This window comes from Amphiura filiformis, unplaced genomic scaffold (genome assembly GCF_039555335.1).
Source record: "Amphiura filiformis unplaced genomic scaffold, Afil_fr2py scaffold_40, whole genome shotgun sequence".
NCBI lineage: Eukaryota > Metazoa > Echinodermata > Ophiuroidea > Amphilepidida > Amphiuridae > Amphiura > Amphiura filiformis.
The window spans coordinates 145,546-166,375 of record NW_027305504.1 but is presented as its reverse complement, the minus strand read 5'-3'; the positions used below and the strand labels follow the sequence as shown (position 1 = coordinate 166,375).

The following is a 20,830-nucleotide window of genomic DNA, read 5'->3' as shown; positions in this document are numbered from 1 at the left end:
CATAATGCCACCACTGCTCGCACACTGCATAGACGTGTATGGCAAGCCAAGGGGTCCAAAAGCGTGGAACTGCTACGCGTAGCTTCTTTCTCGTGACGTGCAGCTTATTAACCAATCAGATTCGCGGTTTTAAACACGTGGAGCTGATGTAAACATCCTCTCTCACAAATATTACGTTGTTAATTTTTGTAAATGAAAATATCTGTAGTATATCAGCAAAAAATGGTATAGGTGCTATTAAAGTAATATCTGAACAGAATGATGATTGTTCTATATTTAGGGGACTATCATTTTCTTCGGAAGGGGATCCCAAATATGGGGGTCATACTTTTTGGAAAGAAAAATAAGGGGAGGGGGTCATAAATTGATAATGACAAAATGTCGAGTCACAAGATGACTACAGATAGTGTGTTTATTGTATTCAAAAGACTGATTTCAATACAATTTTAGCCTGTCTAGGGGGTAAGGTGTATCGGTGGTGGGAGTCGGGGGTCATAACATTTTGATGCCGAAATAGTGAGGGCCGCAATTTTATTGACGCCGACTTTTTGTAAATTTAGGAACCCCCGTTCCGAAAAAAATGATGACCCATTTTACTCTCTCCATATTTACACAGTGGCATGTGATATCGCTTTCCTGCAATATCTTTACACAGCGCTTTACATCAGTAGTAGTTGTTGTTTGACCTTCATATCCCCTGCACCGCTAATACAGCCCGAGTATAAAGTTACTTGCTATTAAACACGGTGTAAACTTGGAAACACTAAATAAATATGCTTTGTGTCATTTTAGCCAGGCATTAGCAACATGTTCTCTTGACACGTGCTGTGATTTGGCCTCCTTACCCGCTCGTTATCTATGCTAATTCCGTAAATTAATTACAAGATAATAATTGTGAAAGAGGATACCTAGCACTATACTACGCGCAGCTAACGACCCAACCACGTGATTAAATTTGACTATTTTGATTGGTCAAACAGCTGCTCATAACGAGAAAGAAGCTACGCGTAGCAGTTCCACGCTTTTGGACCCCTTGGCTTGCCATAGACGTGCACTGTTAAATTTGATTTTGGACTGATATATTTACAAAAAAACACATTTAAAATGTGGGTTGATTTCACATTTTATGTTATCTACAGAAGGTGTGATTTATCCTTCATGCATACATCACTTTTGTTCTGAAATCGACTAAGTAATGATGACACACACACAATTCTAAAACAACATCTTTTGCACAGAATTCAATGGGATTTGAAAAGTAAAGTGGCAGTTGAAACTCTCGTGGTAACACTTGTACAGTGCATGATGGGGCTTCCTTAAATCATCCTCTGACACTGACCTAAGTTACAACATACAATTACACCATTTGTACACAAACATAACAAATAATTGAAAAAAGAAAGAACCAATGTAAATATTTACAACATTTTAATAAATAGACATTCATAAAAGTAATATCCTTAATCATAAATTCAAAGATTAAATAATTAAAACCATAATAATTGACATGAAACATCATTATACATCAAACTGAGATACATAATGCGGCAAGAAAGTATCCTTACACTTGGAAAAATAATCACAATTTCAAAACTGAACCATATTGGGGTAAATTTGTTTTTTTAATAGATGCACTATCTAATCCGGTACATTATGCCACCCCATTAAATCCAATGTGACTTCAAGAAGCAAAGCCAGTTACAAGCATTTGATTAGACGAATGTCCAGTTTTAAAAGTGACAAACTGGCCTATTCAAAACTCCACGCATTAGACATCTGGTTTGAGAGTGGTGAATGGATAATTTGTGCGTTCCTTTAATTTAAAACAAAAGGAACAAAAGAAAACTGAAACAAAAGAGCTGACAAATAAAATGAAAGTTATGAAAAGTACAGAGAAGTAAAACTGAAATAAAAACAAAACTGCTTTAAATAAAGCTTCATTGAAGAAACTGTGTTGTCTCTTTGTTGCAATCTTTTTGCGCTTTTCTTGACGTCTCATTGGATTCAAAGTGGTGTCATAATGTGCAGAATTAGATCTATTAAAAAACATCTATTAAAAAAAACAAATTTACCCCAATATTGTTCAGTTTTAAAACCCACAACGCACACCTCCAGCTCCACTTCCACAAACACCTCTTCCCCACCCCTCCTCCGCGAATTAAAAATAATGATTTATGCACCAAAAGTAACATCCTTTAATATCATAAAAGACGGACATGTGACGTTTATGGCAAGCTTTCGGTGTCATAACGTGCAGCTACAATCAAGGAAAAAAATAGTTGGCACACTTGCACTAAACAATTGAAATGCGCGCCCTATCAAAATTGGAGAGGCGAGTGAAACATACATGCAGTATATGTGAAGTACAGACTACCCCCTATATCTCACCCTTCCCCACTACCCATCTTTCAATGTTGGAGGGTCTCACGGGCTTGTTGACAACATGGCTTGGTCCAACATTGAATTGGGGGAGTGGGGGCAGAGATATGCCAAAAGACAGGCAAAGTGTACCAACCTTTTTTTCTGGATTGTAGCTACGCGCAGCTTATTTAAGGGGGCACGCAGGATCACTCAAAGTCTGAAATTTTAGACATTGTTTTGTATTGTATCTTTCAAAGTATATGATGAAGTACATAAAAGTATACATTTTCAGAAAGGAAATGACACAAGAAATCCAACTAGCACGGCAGACTTCTGAAAAATGAGCAGTTTTTGAGAAAAGCGTCAAAATTGATATTCCATGCCATTTTTTTCGGTCCACCATAACAACTTATCCTAAATATCAAATTGATGTTCTAAAGACACAAATCTAGAAAGTGTTTTCTTAAATTTTTGAATTTTTCCTTCGTTTTAAAAATATGGGTCAAAAAGGATCAAAATTTGACTTTTGTTCAATTTTGACCAAAATCTGGGATATTTTAAGGTATATTTTCAAAACGAAGAAAAAATTCAAATATTTGAGGAAACACTTTCTAGATTTGTGTCTTTAGAACAATAATATGGAATTTTAATCAATTTTGGTATTTAGAGTAAGTTGTTATGGCGGACCGAATAAAATTGGCATGGAAAATCAATTTTGGCGCTTTTCTCAAAACTCATAGTTGGATTCCTTGTGTCATTTACTTTCGGAAAATGTATGCTTTTATGTACTTATCATCATTACTTTTAAAGATACAATACAAAACAATGTCAAATTTCCCACTTTGAGTGATCCTGCGTGCCATCTTAAAACTACGTGCAGTTAAACCTTAATGTACGATCTTTTTAAATTTTTAGATTTTTCTTTTTTTCTTCCAAAATGATAATATGCAATCATTATGAAAGTTCCCAATACATTTGGATGCGAAAAACATTGGGAATTTGCAAAGAAACAACTTCATAAACTTCACCTCTATCACTCGAAATATCTCGCACTATTTGGATTAGGACGGCGAGTGCGGCCTCAGAGTTACTCCTATGCAGCCAGTTTGGTTACGCTCCCTCCACATGGAGCGTAACCAAACTGGCTTTGTAGGAGACTACGATTTGCGAGTCGTCCCGACATATTATCATATAAAAATTATGATAATATGTCGGCCCAACAGAAAATCATCCCGTTTTACTACAAATGGGGCGAATTTGACAGTTTGCTCATAGATTTAAGTTGGAACATGTGTAAGTATTACAAATATGCCAAAAAATCGGGTTTGAAAAAAATAAAGGTATATTCTGAAAAAAGATCGTACATTAAGGCTTTAAATGACCACTCAGAATCTTCATTCTAATCACATGATTGAATAGTTCGCTGTTCAATAAACGTCAACACTGATGAGTAATAATCATTTAACAGCATGTAAAATTTACATAATATTAATAATAACATAGCAATTCTTTAAACTTTCCAGAGCCTTCGAATTGCTTAGTTTAAGTCCATTCAGGCATGTCTGATTCGTTTAACATAGTTAAGATTAAATGACTCTCATATAGCGATGAAGTATGAGGAGTAGAACCGATATCATGCTAATTGCCAATGCCGTTATGATTCCTGCTTTGCTCCATCCTTTGGTCTTGTTGGATGCCTTTCTGGCGTTCTCATAATCACCACTCGAAATATAAGACGTAACCTGTTGGAAAAGGTAAAATATCGACATCATGATAATAAGTCAAAATCATTACTTGAAGGGCGCAAACATCAGCGACATAAATCACTTGTCATTATCCCGGGATCATTATGCAGAAATGTGGTTCGCTATCACTAATTTTAAATAAGGCCCTCTATTTCTAATTCTAACAAGCCCGGTATCCCTAAGGTTCGTTATCTCTAACAAGAAATGTCTTTAAAAAGACAACGCCATGGATGAAGATCATGTTTCATAATTTTGCATTGCAAGTACTGAATTGGAAAGCTAGTAAATTTGAATGTTTGGCACAACTAACCGGGTGCGAAATATTGGCATTTATTGGTAAATACCACCAATGACATACTAGGAAATACTCAAAATTTTCATGTCGAAAGCTGAATTGGAAAATGTGTGCTAAATTGGTCTACATTTAGTTCATACTTGTAACAAACGGCTCAATTGAAATCACATCCTCTGAGTTTTACAACAATCCAACAATCTATATTCAGATAACCTTAAGAATGTTTGCTGCTTAATTAAGGGATTTCATATCAACCAAATTTCATGACAATCCAACTATCTATTATCAGTAACTGTTAACCTTGATATGACCTTGATGGTTTTGACCCTTAGGGCCTAATTGTGATTACATGCACCACGTTTTATGAAAATCAGACTATCGATGCTCTATTGACATCAAATGCGCTTGACACCACTTTGAACATTCTGACAATCCAACACAATATATACTTAGTCGACCTCAAATGACCTTTAACAATTTTGGGCAGAATTGTTATCCACAATCTGACAATCTATACTCAATTCACCTCGGATGACCTTGACCTGACCTTCAACATTTCCGCTTACTAACCCACCATGTCCATAACAATCTAACTCCTTCGAATTCCTCTCAAATCTTTTATTCATATAAACTCCAAATTTCTGTCCTTTTACCTTTTCTGTGTTTTACTATTTACCAATATTTAGTATAAAATCCATTAAAAGCATGGTAATTAATTTTAGATATATTTATTCGTAATGTATAGTTTACTGGTAGTTACAATCACATTATAAGGCCACTAACAGTCAATTTTGAGTTTTCCGTCACATAATTTCTGAAAACAAGTGAGGTAACTTTTTCATTATTCATTATTTTTCTGCCTTTCATTATATGACCAACACGTATGTAAAATGTGTTGTTATTTGCCACTCACTCACTTGAAGATGGATGTTTAGCCCTAATGAGATTCAAAAGTATATTAAAAATAGTCACAATAATGAATTCAAGTGAGGGTCAGAAAATGAAGTGAGGGCGTTGACGGGAAACTCAAAATCGATTTTCATTGGCCTAATCAAAAAGACTGATTACTCAATCCCAGATTCCCGGTTGCTCTACATGTACCAAAAATGTATAAAACCAAAGCCACTATCTACCCCAATTACTGGTATCCCCCCCCCTCGACGACTAGTGTTACTCCCAACATCAATTAGTGTTGGTAGTATAGACACCTGCACTATTTAACCCAGCTCTGGTCAGATCAGGGAATGGTCAGATAATGCTCATTATTATTGTTTAATTAGTGGTCACACTTTACTTGTCAATGCTTGTTGACAGCTTATCAGTAGTCGGATCAGCAGGGGTGCAATTGTATCCTTTTTCATAGAGCAAAATTGTTCAAAATGTTTATTGTCGAATGGTTCCTAAAAACCTTATTTGTGAACGGATTTTGATCGTTAAGAAAGCAAAATGTATGTTTAATATATTAATTATTTCATTAATAGCAATTTCCTAAGTTTCCATCCATAAATAACCACAGAGCATTATCTGTTTACAAAATAAGTGTTTATTTTCAATTAGCCATCTTATCAGTAAAACTGATAGGAGGCCAAATTATAGTCAAAAAACAGATTCTTTGTCTGGTAGTCCCGGCAACCCAGTCTGTATGTGGCTCAGTTGTAAACATACACAACAGAAACCGGCTGTGAAGGAGCCTATATGCACGTAAACAACTTTCTAGTACATGTATAATAAAATCCGTTTTTGAGTATAATAAAGAAAGTCATGCATTGGCAACATGAAGGAAATACCTATTGCTAACTTGGTAAAATGCATACTCGTAGCCCAATCTTGTACATCATAGCACCCAGTTTGGGTTTGTAGTTTCGAAATGTTGCAATTAAACATTAGTTCTTTCAAATATGAAACGCTATAACACAAATCTAGAACAAACAATCATTATATTTAGAAAGATATAGCAAACTTTCCATGATAGAGATTGGACCGAAGACAAAGTACACCCAAATTAGGTGACAATTCAGAATTAAGCCATGGCTGGAATAATCAACCTTAAAGGCCCATTCAGTGATTTGCTCATCCTGACTAGCACAGGCTCTAGTTGTGCTGTATTCTGATACCTATGACGATCCAAGATACTAGTATTCCACCAATAGTGCTATATTCTGATACCTATGATGATCCAAGATATTCCACCAATAGTGCTGTACTCTGATACCTATGATCCACTCGCTATTCGAGAGGCGTCGCGGTTTGTGAACGGGGCTATATCCGGACGAGTCATCTTCATAAAAATCATCAAAATTCAGATTTCGGTACCTTTGTCATTGTCATAGATGTCCTAACATAGCCTGCTAGTGGTTCAGCCGAAAGCCGTGTATTTAAGACAATTGAGGCATTTACATGAATCTGTAATATATACTGCGCCAATAATGTATCCTTACACTTGGAAAAATAATCACAATTTCCAAACTGAACAATATTGAGGCAAATTTGTTTTCTTAAGGGGGTACTACACCCCTGTGGTATATTTGTGAGTAGTTTTGCATTTTTCTCAAAAAATAATAACACACTGGTAATAAAAGTTATGTATATTATTGGGGCAAGGAATCCAAGTACTAAACTGAAATTTCAGTGACTCAAGACAAGCGGTTCAGTATATATGATAGGAAACGAGGTACATCCTAGCGGTACCTTATTTCTTATCATAAATAACAAACCGCTTGTCTTGGGTCACTGAAATTCCAGTGTAGTAATTGGATTCCTTGCCCCTATAATATACATAACTTTTGTTACCACTGTGTTATTAGTTTTTTAGAAAAATGCAAAAATAGACACAAATTTATTGAGGGGTGTAGTACCCCCTTAATATATGCACTATCTAATCATGCACATTATGACACCACATTGAATCCAATGTGACTTCAAGAAGCAAAGTTACAAGCATTTGATTAGACGAAGGTCCCGTTTTAAAAGTGACAAACTGGCCTATTCAAAACTCCACAGACTAGACAGCTGGTTTGAGAGTGGTGAATAGCTAATTTATGCGTTTGGCTTTAATTTAAAACAAAAGGAACAAAAGAAAACGGAAACAAAAGAACTGACAATCAAAATGAAAGTTATGAAAAGTACAGAGAAGTAAAACTGAAATAAAACTGCTTTAAATAACGCTTCATTGAAGAAACTGTGTTGTCTCTTTGTTGCGCTTGTTGGAATCTTTTTGCGCCTTGTATAGACCACTTGACATCAATGTTGATCAACAAAGGCGAGGGATTGGTCTTTCGATATGCTCGAACGAACCGTTCAATGGCTTTCTTGTACTATGTGAAATGTGGTGGGAGATTTAAAATACACATGCCCTGAGCAAACTAAGATGCGCACGCTCACTGCAGGGCAAAGAACAATGGAAAGTGCCATAATGCGTGCGCATACTGCCGGGCAATGACGTCACATGTCAAGTGGTCTTTGTCACTTTTAAAACGGGACCTTCGTCTATTCAATTGCTTGTAACTTTACTTCTGGAGGTCACATTGGATTCAATGTGGTGTCATAATGTGCAGGATTAGATAGTGCATCTATTAAAAAAACAAATTTACCCCAATATTGTTTAGTTTTGAAATTGTGATTATTTTTCCAAGTGTAAGGATACTTTATTGGCGCAGTATATATACTGACAGTATATAAATTAGCTACATGTATTTGAATGGGGCTTCCTAACTTCGTCAATACTGCTGTTTCCTTCGGTTTTTTGCCAAACTTTTCGTTTAAAAAATAATGACAATATGAATGACTTATCCTTCACTTAAAAGCAATTTATAAACAATTTTAATTTTTTTACACTCGCGCTGGGATAACTGAATGGGTGGTCTTATAATGTATTTATAATATTACCTGGTTCGCGTATATCAAAGCAATGATACCAAATGGGCAGACGCAACAAAAGAAGGCACACAAAGCCCAGTCCATGTTCGTTGGCGGTATTCTGGTTTCCTCGGAATCCAATCTTGCATTGTTCTACAGTTGAAGTTTGGGAAAAAAGAAGATAGAGATGTCATTGCATTATGTTTGTAGTCATTCAAACAGGTAAAATTAAATTGGATTCACAACCCTAGTTCACTGTACGTATGTTTTTGAGTGTCTACGGTACACATCGTCCACGCCAGGTAAAGAATTATTTTGTATAGGCATCAAAGCACGTGTCTTTATAAACTACCCGCCGGCTGCTGAGAGTGAGCTTATACTTGTACTCCGCGCTCGGTGAGTGATTGGTTAAAAATCAATCATTGGCTAAAACCTATCGCTAATAGCTCATCGATGTAATTATATTCAGCTATGAGTTTTCTTTCAAAATAAACAGGCTAAATCTATTGTCACCATATTGTTGAAGGTCGAGTCTTTCAATGGTCTGTATAGAATAGTAAACTCAGGGACAATAAGATCACATTCCTCCGTTGCATATTGAGATGAATTCATTTTATTCCTATAGTGAAAATAGAATACATGTTGTGCTATGATGGTGTAGATTCTTTTGATGTGATTATATTCTCAAACCCTTTAATCATGTTAATATATACCTTTATTTTTGCTTTTTGTCCAAAACTTTTGTAAGAGTTGCAGCTGAATATATGTGTTGAAAGAATATGATAAGCGTTGTAACTGTGCGTATTAAAAACCCAATTTGCGTCTTAAAAAACAAAAACTAACGAAAAATCGAATTTTCTTTAGTTGGCAACGTTAAAGAGGAAAAATTAATCATTCAGCTGATAAAATGGCAACGTTACATTTGTAATGGAGAAGAAGCGTGTAATTTTATGGTAATCGGTGGTGTGCTTAGCCTGAGTCGATCGGCCTATCTCGAAGCGTGGCTATTGAAGAACTAGTGGATTCGCCCTACTATCATGGTAATATATGACACGAAGATATAGGGATGATGACGCTGTGCGGTATTGCCCCAATCGCAACTTATCCTAGCAATTTCGATGAAATCGGACCATTTTAAAATGTTTACCTTTGTGTATGAAATGTTTGACATTTTGACAAAATATGACAATTGACTCTTTTATTCCCTGCGATAAGAAGAACAATCACGATGGACTTTTTTTTGGCCCCAGTGTGACATTCAACCCTCATGGGAACCACAGGGGGCATAGGAAAAAATGAAACGTCGAAAAAAAATTCAATAACAATCGCTATTTACATAACAATGCGGCATATGCTAATAAGAATTGCCCTCTCCAGGAATTCTTCCCGGGAATTCCTCTATATGCTGATGATGTGGCGACAATTGATCATTGACATGTGACAAAATGGTGTTGCTAGAGGTCGTTGATTAAGATTAAGGAAACACAAAGGAGATGAGCAGGATATTTAATATCAAGAACTGAAGATAACAGGTGGACGAAGAGACTCAAATAATGGCAGTCAAGTAGTGGTTGAGTGAGTGAGTGGTTGAGTGAGTGGTTGAGTGAGTGGTTGAGTGAGTGGTTGAATGGTGGAGTGAGGGGGGGGGGGCACTTCAATATGAAATGGATATAGGTGTAGGGCTGGCACTTTCGCACTAAGGGGCATTCGGTGAGAGCAGAATGTAAAAAATATGGTGTCATTGGGTGAGAGCATGATTTTTGGCATTCGGTGAGAGCAAAATGTAAAAAATATGGGGTCATTGGGTAAGAACATGACCTTTTTTTTAATTGAAAATTTGGGGTGAGAGCCAAAACAGCGCCACAAAAACCTCGAAAATCGAATTTCTAGTTCGAAATGGCTTCAAATTTCATTGTTTTTTCAAAATAAGTCACAAAATCAGTGATAAATGAAAGTTGCTGTTCAAATTGAGCTTGTAAGGGTCTTTGGGTGACAGATCAAATGGAAAAATAGGGGGTCTTCGGGTGACAGAGCATGTGTTCGTAAAAAAATATGGGGTTTTTGGGTGACAGCGATGCTGAAAAAGGGGTCTTAACAGCCCTACATACGCGTCACCTCCAAAGTTGGAGTGCCCTCCTAGGGAGTGGTCGAATGAGTAAGTAAGTGAATGAGAGGAGTGAGTGATTAATTATATCTCAGAGAAGATCTGGGAAGAAGCGACGACTTAATTCCCTTACCTTGATAGTCCTTAGAGCAGCCGTTTCTTGTAACACTCGCTGTTCATTTTGATCGATCGGAGTCGTCTGTTGTGGCAGTTCTTGATAAGGTGGAGGATCATCTGAAGGAGGCGAATGCGGAACCTCTTGATAGGGTGGAGGTAGTTGCCATGATGGTTGGTGAGGATAACTCAGGTGACCGGGTATGACAGAAGTTATGTTTAGTTGTCCGGCATCTAGCAGGTGTAAGTTTTGCTGTTGATGTGGTTGTGAAGTTGATGAGAGTGCTGAATGATTTTGAAGTAATAGTAAAAAGATTATACAGTTAAACAATATTGGATATACTAGTATATGACTAATACAGGCTGTATCAAAATTGCCAATCAGTTTATTAAAAAGCCTACTTCAATTGGGGACAGTTGAATAATAATATAATGATAATAATAATAATAATAATAATAATAATAATAATAATAATAATAATAATAATAATAATAATAATAACTAATAATAATAATAATAATAATAATAATAATAATAATAATAATAATAATAATAATAATAATAATAATAATAATAATCCACATTGGAAGTTCACGTTTGGAATAGCCTACCAGATGGAGTAGTCGGACGCACCATCGGCGCACCATCCTTCAAGAGCAGAGTGCATAATCTTATTACTCGTGTCTGATGCTTTAGCCTACTGTATCCCCTTCACTTTTGCTGTTCATAGCTGCTGTGAACCACTGATTGGCCATGTCTTTTTTGCCTTTTGTGCCTATATAAGTTATTGACCTGTGTCACTGCTCATGTGCTATTTTTGCCTAAAAGTCTTATTTTTCTGTGAAAAATATTAGGTATTCCTGATCGTTCAACATTGTTAATATTCTAATGAAATACACTTGTATATTCGTACAATTGTGTTTATTTTTTGCACCGGATCAAAATTTGACATAATAATAATAATAATGAAAATATGATTGAACTTACCTTCAGGTGAATTATTATTATAATTATCCATTTGCACAGTTAATTTAAAGCCACTCGCCATTTTTGCATAATATTCTTAGTTTTCTGTTAAAAATATTTTTTGTAATTGTTCAACACTCTTCATATTTTGATGACATAAACTTATACAATCGTATTGTGTTTAATTTCTGCACCGGGTCAAATTTGCCAGAATAAGGATAGATTACGAACTTTACAAGCTCCCATAATGCATTGCAAATAAATTAAATACGAATGTGTCGTACTAATATTTCTTTTTATTTATTTCGTATTCTTGGTTTGTTTTGTCTTCATTTTTTTATAAGTCCTTATGTTTGTCTAAATCTATAGGGCTACATAAAGTGATAAAAACAGATGTATCTTGCCATTTCACACGACGAAGATTTTCTTAAACATCGATAGATATTAGGAAGCAAGCAGAAGCGTGTCATTAAAGCCATATTATAACATTTGCCGAGGAGATCGAGAACGCCCTCAAATTTTTTTTAAAATTTTGGTTTTTACACGATTGTAATGTACTTTAGTCAATAAAGATACTCTGCAAAAATCAACACTTTAGGTGCTGTAGTTTTGTCAAAATCCGAGATTTTGAATAAAACGATGGAACCGGCGTTTTATTATGAGACGAAAATACTGTTTCGTCTCAGGTTTTATTATTACGATGGAAATATTAGTCGAACACGTATGCACAGTACGTACACAACGTGCGGGATACACACATACACATACACCCCGAGAGGATCGTACCGTATGGGCGCTAGTAGTAAATTCCAATTTTATATGCTTTACCTCACTTGTTCGACTCAAAATTAAAAGGGGACATATCTGACAGTAAAAGCTAACATTTTATGGAAAATAAATACTAATCTATTTTTACAGAAATGTTATAATATGGCTTTAACATAAATTTTATATATTTTCACTGACCACTGTGATACAAGAAACCCCTTTAAAGTAATTTTATAACATTCAGAGACCCAGTCCATATAAGCGCAGTCTCCTTGTCTACCTATATGACCATCGCAACCATCACTTCTTTCATAGGGTCCAAATGAAAATCTAAGCTCTAAGCTGTCATTCTAAAAGCTAGTAGTTTGAAAATATTTGCACCTAGAAAATAGCAAAATTCTCTTAAAGAACACACTATACCATGATTCCCCAGGCGAATGTTTCCAATGATAAAATGGGGACGGCAAAGAGTAAAGTGTCATTAATTAAAATGACTAAACATAGGATAAACAATCTACAGATGGGGACGAAATGTTTGGAAATTTCAATTTCAGACTATTAATTTTTAGGCCCAAATGAAGGTGCGTTTTGCTATTTCATGGGCCAGTGCTCGAAAGCGGGCAAAACGGTCTAATTTTACATTATTTGGACCAAAAACTTGGTGTTTTTCCTGCTAAAAAGGAAGATGTACCTGTAGGGCAATTATTGCTTTAATTATTTACCCAATCCGTGTCATCATAATATTTTAAAACACTGTATGGTGGGATGGCGAACGTTTTTATGTGGTATACGGGATATAATTTTGGCACGTTCCTGTCACAGGTCATAGCGTTTTATATTATTAAATAGACAATCATGCATGAAGAAACCTTTTAACCAATGAAGGACACTATGCCTTTAACACTGACTTTTATTCTTTATTCTTTTTCTACACCTTTGCTATTTTTTAAGTCCAAGGTCAAACCTATAGGGTCAAATGGAGCCCGTTGCAATTCTTGTTATGTAGCTTTATGTGTTCAAGTAACTTTTTATCTTTTATTGGTGTCGTATTGAAAACTTAATAACAATTACTTTGATATAAGCCTTAACGGCCTATAGCTACATTGACTTAACACTTACAGCAGGACGGTCTTTACAGCCATTGTTGTGGGAGGGGGGAGTCAACCTCCAATAGCCTCTGGCCACCTCAAATGAGTGATCCAATCCCCAGCCCCACCCCAAAACAATTGCTCTTATTTTACCCCCAATGAAGTTTATATATGCCTACAGAGATTTTTGATAAACTTGGTTTTTCGGCTGATAAGCCAGGTTTATCAAAACTGTGACAATCGAATGGATAAACTTGGTTTTTTTGATTTGATAAACCTAGTTTTTCAATCAAAAACCCAGGTTTTTCGAATTTGTTTGTCATAGTTTTTGATTACCACGTTTTTCTGTTCTATTGTGCAATATTCATATTTTATATTCAATTTTTCTTAATCAAAATCACACACATGATAACACCAACAACTTTATATAAAAACAAGATGGAGGAGGTGCAACTAAAAGCAAAAGCCTGAGAAAACGTTGCACCACCTGACAATTAAACCAAACACTCAAAAACCAAACAGACACACAAACAAGACATGACAAGAGCGGTGGCCAAAAAAGAAAAAATATATGTGAGAAAAGAATCATTTATAATTTATTAGGCCTACAGACATTTGATCAATTAACTCATTCAAATCCAAACTCAGGGACAGAAAAAGGCAAATGGCCCCAGAGGTAGACTTCTCCGTAGTGCACTTGCCATTGTGCATATACAACATGCTCAAGCTATTCCCGATTAACTTTGCATTTAAAACACCGATTGTGTGCACAATTGATAGATTTTCCTGATCTGTTCAGTCACCGTACGCCCTCTGTTAGCTTGATATCCAAGTGATTTTCTCTCAGGCGGGGACAGCGCACACCGACATCGCCCGGTTAATAATTACATTATACAGCCAGAGACACTGAGATGAATACCCGGGATCGATAAACGTGAATGTGTTATGCACGATTGATATTCAGACGATAAATCTTTGGATACGGGGTAGAAAATGATGAATATCTCCCGTAAATGATTTCGTAGAAAGAAACCAGATCTGGTTCCTTGCACTTGAACATAAAATTATATGTTGAACGGATATTATCGTCGTTAGCTAGCGTCTTGAGAAAGAAGCGTGCGTCTTGAGTCAAAAACTGACAGAAATATTCTGATTTTCTGATGTGAGCGCTCACTCACATGGCGTACATACACACAGAGGTCACACACAGCGTAGTGTGAGCACCCCCTCACATGGCGTATACAAGCTCACTTGTAACACAAAGAAATCAATTACCGAGCTATTGTCAGTAGCCTTAGTCGGGATGTCCCTCAGCTCATTATGCGTCTTAAAGGTCGGAAAAAATGGCCATGCGTGGCTGTGGATTCAACCTACCATGGCGATTTCTGCCATGAAGATATCGGGGCGATGACACTGTGCAGCGGTCACTAACGTAGGCAATTCTCCAAAATAAACAGACTGCCTGGAAAGTCACTGGTAGGCATGAAGAGAGCCCTCTTTCAAAAAACAATTATAACAGAAAACAACTGTTTAAAGCAAGGCAGACAAAAATCATTTAGAATGTCTACATCTAGATTTGTGGTACACGATACACAGCGCACATCGTCATCATCCCTATATCTTCGTGTCAAAAATTGCCGTGATAGTACAGTGAATCCTCTCGTTTTTTCAACCGCTATACGCATGGCGATTTTGTTCGAGAATGGCCGAGCGACTCAGGCTAAGCATACCATGACTATCATATGAGATACCACAAGAGTTTCTATATTCTACTCATTATTACTATTTGTGCATGCTCTAGTACCCCATATGATGTTTCTATTACAAGAAAAATCGATTTGTTTTCAGGTAAAACCAGGGTTTTGTTTCCAGTACACTCACTCGAACAGCAATACACTAATTAGCGGGGCCTTGCAGCTTGCTGTGGATATCTTTTACTGCATTTTGAAATCCAAAGTAAAAATTGTGATATATTTAATTTTGAGAATTACAATAATACTTTATAGGTATAAAGGAACACGTTTAGCCCATTCAGTTAACTTCCAGGTACAAGTCCTATAACACAATGCATATGTAAACTTTCTTTATCTGTGTCAATAATAAAATATTGATTTCAACGGAGTATTGAGCTGTATGGAAAAAATATTTATAATACAGGGTGTTGACACTGCAGCGTCATCATCCCTATATCTTCGTGTCAAAAATTACCATGATAGTACGGCGAATCCTCACGTTTTTCACCAGCTACGCATGGCGATTTTGTTCGAGATAGGCCGAGCGACTCCGGCTAAGCATACCATTTACACGATATGACTCTCATATGAGATACCACAGAGTTTCTATTCTACATGTTTTTACGATTTGCGCATGCTCAGTACCCCATATGATGTTGCCATTGCAAGAAAATTCGATTTGTTGTCAGGTAAAACCCAAAAATCGTTCATCAAAATTGTGATATATTCAACTGTTTGAGAATTACAATTATATACAGGAACACGTGTAGCCCATTCAGCTAAGATCCAGGCGCTGTATAGAATATTAAATCACAAGTCTATAACACAATGCACATATAGAGTCACTATGTAACAGCACTTTCTTTATCTGTGTCAATAATAGAATATTGATTTCAATAGAATTGAATACATTTTGAGTTTGTACTTCACCACTGGGCGATCTAGCGATCGATTTCTAGCCAATCAGATAGGACTCCTTTTCTTGTGTTCGGTGAAATACCAATCGCCCGTCGCTCACTAACGGAGTATAAAGACGTGATTCATTGCAGGGAAAAAATCTTTATAATACAGGGTGTCGACACTCCCTCATTTCAAATATTTAGTTTTGGTTTCTCTTTTGTTTAGAAACCAAAAATCAAGGGATTAAAAAGTAGAGCTGGTCTGGTTTGCAATCATAACACTATTATGCTGGAAGGACACAGTATAGGGTATATAACCAGAAGTATACAATAGCCTATTGTGCTAACATAATTATTATCATGATTGATATCGGAAATCTATCCGCGGACGACAGTTGATGCTCTCTGTCGAAGGTAGGTGGCATATTACACTCACGAGTTCTAGGCCTAGAAATCATATACATGCGCGTATATTGAAGGATGGGGCGGGGTGGGGGATTTGTTTGTTTGTATGAAACATAAACGATGCATGGAGATGATTTGATTATGAATTAGTTTATTATCCCCGGGAAGCACAACCCATACCTCTTTAAGAGGGGCTCCCTCCCTATATAACCACCTCTTTCCTAAATTACCCCTTTCCCCTCCTCCTCCCCTACATTCGATATCTTCATCTCGAGCTCTCCTCCCCTTCTCTTTCACTTCCAATGCTCTCTCTCATCTGTTTCTCTCTCCCGGCCCATATCCCCCTTGCCCTCCAACCACCCCCACCACACCCCCACACACACACACACCCACACCCCACACAATCTCTTTTCCCCTCTATCTTCTACTTTTTGCAGTAAAAATTGCTTCAGTAAAAGTCATTAGGTTATTAGAGGTCATATAATGGCCTTCCATCGATTCTGGTACATGGGATTAAGGACATGAATCGATTTTGTTTATAGCACCTATACAATTACAATAGTGACCCCTTTTGTAATGTCGAATGCAAATATTTCGATGGTCTATATTTTTCACAGGTGAATTAGCCTAGACTTATTCGGTTTTGTAAACCACGTCTTTCAATCCCTCATTTCAAATATATAGTTTTGGTTTCTCTTTTGTTCAGAAACCAAAAATCAAGGGATTAAAAAGTAGAGCTGATCTGATCTGCAATCATAACACTATTATGCTGGGAGGACACAGTATAGGGTATATAACCAGAAGTATACAATAGCCTATTGTGCTAACATAATTATTATCATGATTGATATCGGAAATCTATCCCGCGGACGACAGTTGATGCTCTCTGTCGAAGGTAGGTGGCATATTACACTCACGAGTTCTAGGCCTAGAAATCATATACATGCGCGTATACTGAAGGATGGGGTGGGGTGGGGAATTTGTTTGTTTGTATGAAACATAAACGATGCATGGAGATGATTTGATTATGAATTAGTTTATTATCCCCAGGAAGCACAACCCATACCTCTTTAAGAGGGGCTCCCCTCCCTATATAACCACCTCTTCCCTAAATTACCCCTTTCCCCCTCCTCCCCTACATTCGATATCTTCATCTCGAGCTCTCCTCCCCCTTCTCTTTCACTTCCAATGCTCTCTCTCATATGTTTTCTCTCTCCCGGCCCATATCCCCTTGCCCTTCAACCCCCCCCCCCACACACACACCCCAATCTTCTCCCCTCTATCTCACACCGTCGACGTCCTATACGATAAATATAAATTTAATACTCCGTTGGTGAGCGACGGGCGAGTGGTAGTGAGCGACAGGCGAGTGGTATTTCACTGAACGCAAGAAAAGGAGTTCTATCTGATTGGCTAGCAATCGATCGCTTTAGGTCGCTCAGTAGTCAACTACAAACTCATGCATTCAATTCGATTGAAATCGATTATTCTATTATTGACGAAGATAAAGAGCGTGATAGTGTGTCAATAATGTACATTGTATTGCACCTGGTTTTACCAGCATTCCTTTATAAAATAATTTTCTCAAAGAGTTAAATATTATCAAAATTTTTACCCAGGATTTCAAATGTTTTACATCAAAATTGCAGTTAAACATATCCACAGCAAAATACCGGTCCTCACTAATTAGTACATTTAATTTCCAGTTAGTACATTTAAACGAAACCTGTGATTTACGTGACAACAAATAAAATTTTCTTACAATAGAAATATCATATGGGATACTGATATAGTAGGCCGCAACCGCCACAACGTGGAGCTGCTACGCGTACGTAGCTGACTTTTTGTTCCGTGGAGCCAAATTGACCAATCATGTTAGAGTTTTTCATTACTCGGAGGTAAAACTGACCAATCAAGTACGACTTACTCATTACGTGAAGCGAATTTAGTCATTAAGAATTTGTTGGTGGTTTATTTACATTCGATTCATTTAAAATCCACATAGTAAACATTAATTTTGGCAAGTTTTCTCTCTCTGGAACGATGATGCATCAACTGGCTCCGCGTAATGAAAAGATCTAACATGATTGGTCAATTTAGCTCCGCGAAGCGAAAAGCAAGCTACGCGTAGCAGCTCCACGTTGTGGCGGTTACGGCCAGCCATATACTGATCATGCGAAAATCGTAAAACATAGAATAGAAACAGTGTGGCCGGCTCTCAAAATCTCAAATTGTATGCATAGCCTGAGTCGCACGGCCTATCTCAAACAAAATCACCATGCGTATTTGTTGAAAAACGTGAGGATTTATCGTACTACCACGGCAATTCTTAACACGAACATATAGGGATGATGACGGTGTGATATCTTCTACTTTTTGCAGTAAAAATTGCTTCAGTAAAAGTCATTAGGTTATTAGAGGTCATATAATGGCCTTCCATCGATTCTGGTACATGGGATTAAGGACATGAATCGATTTTTGTTTATAGCACCTATACAATTACAGTAGTGGCCCTTTTGTAATGTCGAATGCAAATATTTCGATGGTCTATATATTTTCACAGTGAAATCAGCTTAGGCTATTTCGTAGTCTCAAGCCAATGCTTTCAAAGTAAATCAATGCTTTCAAATGTAGACTGTTTTGTTCGACTTCTCTGCTCGTGAATATTGCACTGCGAAATTTAAACATTTCTTTTGTATACTTAGATCAGGTAACTCGAAAATCCTGTAATTTTATTCGTCACACCACTTATAAGAAACTGAAACCAAAACCGAAACTACCTGTCACAAATGTTTAGTTTTAAACAAAAGGTAGAAACAAAGAGATAGATATCTTGTGATTCAAGTGGTTAGGCAGGACAATAGGAAACCACGTGACCAAAACCAAAACCAAAACTAAAACTATATATTTGAAATGAGGCAATGTAGATTACCATGCTCGATTTCTCTCCTCGTGAATATTGCACTGCGAAATTTAAACATTTCTTTTGTATACTTAGAGTAGGTAACTTCAAATCAAATAATTTTACGATCCACACCACTTATAAGAAACTGAAACCAAAACCGAAACTGACTGACACAAATGTTCGGTTTTAAACAAAAGGCAGAAACAATGAGTTCGATATCTTATGATTCAAGTGGTTAGGCAGGACAATAGGAAACCACGTGACCAAAACCAAAACCAAAACTAAAACTATATATTTGAAATGAGGCACTGTGCGATATCGAGACTATTTATTATACTATAATATCGAGATTATGGCATAGTCTACCCCAGAGGCCACCAGCGCGGCGTCAAAGAGCCCAAGCGGGAAAACTTGTAAATATTGAAGCGACAAAATAATAAAATAAGAAATTACTAATATTTTGATTTAAATTACATTAAAACTGGTATTATTTTTCTGGAGGAGAGATGAAATGCTTTTTTTTTTGAAAGAATTTACACTGACAGCCATTTTAACGAATCCAGGTAAATTCTTCCAAATCTTTGGTCCTGTGGACGTGGTGAGGAAGGTTTTCATTTCGTGAATTTTAGGTCGGAAATTTGATTTATATCTTGTATCATAAGTATGGACACTTTCTAAATCAGTGATTACATGATCAAATGATTGTGGAAGTAAACCGTGCTTATACTTGTACATAAAAATACCCCCTTCTTTGTCATACATCTCAAAAATATTCAATGCGTTATTTTTCAAACAATGGTTTTGTATGACTCAAGTAAGAACTGTTTGAGATTATTCTGGGAGCTCTCTTTTGAAGCTTTTCCCCACAACACTATTCCATAATGACAAATAAGGTAAAATAAGCGAGCTATATAATTAGTACAATGAATTTTTCGGTAAGAAGTGTTTGACCTTATTTAAAACGCCCAGGTTTCTGAAACCATGTTTTACGAATATTATTTATATGGGGCTTCCATGTCAAATTTTCATCTATAGTTATGCCAAGAAATGTAACATCAGAAACTCGAGATAAGTTACAACCATCTAATTTAATTGAACGATTAATTTCAGCATTTTTTGTTTTGTGTGTGGGTGTGTGTGTGTGGGGGGGGGGTTTGAAGCATTTAAGGGATAATTTATTGCAATTGAACCAATTACACTTCTTGTAGCTCGGTATTCATTATATCAGAAAGTATGTTGGCATCTTTATCAGAATAGAACACAGTTGCCATATACATCATTCGGCCCTTTCTCGGTGACGTGAATAAGGGGTGGCCGGGGAGGGGGGGGGGGGAGCCAAGGAAGGCACAGGTCCTGGGCGAGGTCTAGTCTTGGGGGGGCAGAATCGACCAATTCAGTGCCACCTCGATATATTGATTCTACTCTCCTCCAAGCGCGGGTCACAATTTCAGCAGGAAGGGGAGTGGGCCATTCTGCATCTCTGCCCTTGGCACCACAACCCTACCTACGCCAGTGTCTTCCTGTTTCCTTCACTTTACCAAAAGTACAGCATTATCTTAAATTTAAATCCATAAACATTGTGGGACAGCAA

At 36.8% G+C, this 20,830-nt stretch overlaps 1 protein-coding gene across 1 annotated transcript; it reads right to left on the bottom strand.

The window, feature by feature from the left end:
• Positions 1-3,904: 3,904 nt before the first annotated feature.
• On the bottom strand, positions 3,905-11,592 carry LOC140144118 (uncharacterized). The gene is made up of 4 exons (XM_072165952.1): positions 11,463-11,592; positions 10,494-10,759; positions 8,287-8,409; positions 3,905-4,103 (listed from the first exon to the last, which is right to left on the bottom strand). Exons 1-4 carry the CDS (start codon positions 11,521-11,523, stop codon positions 3,948-3,950), a joined length of 606 nt encoding a protein of 201 aa, XP_072022053.1. The 5' UTR covers positions 11,524-11,592; the 3' UTR covers positions 3,905-3,947.
• Positions 11,593-20,830: the final 9,238 nt, after the last annotated feature.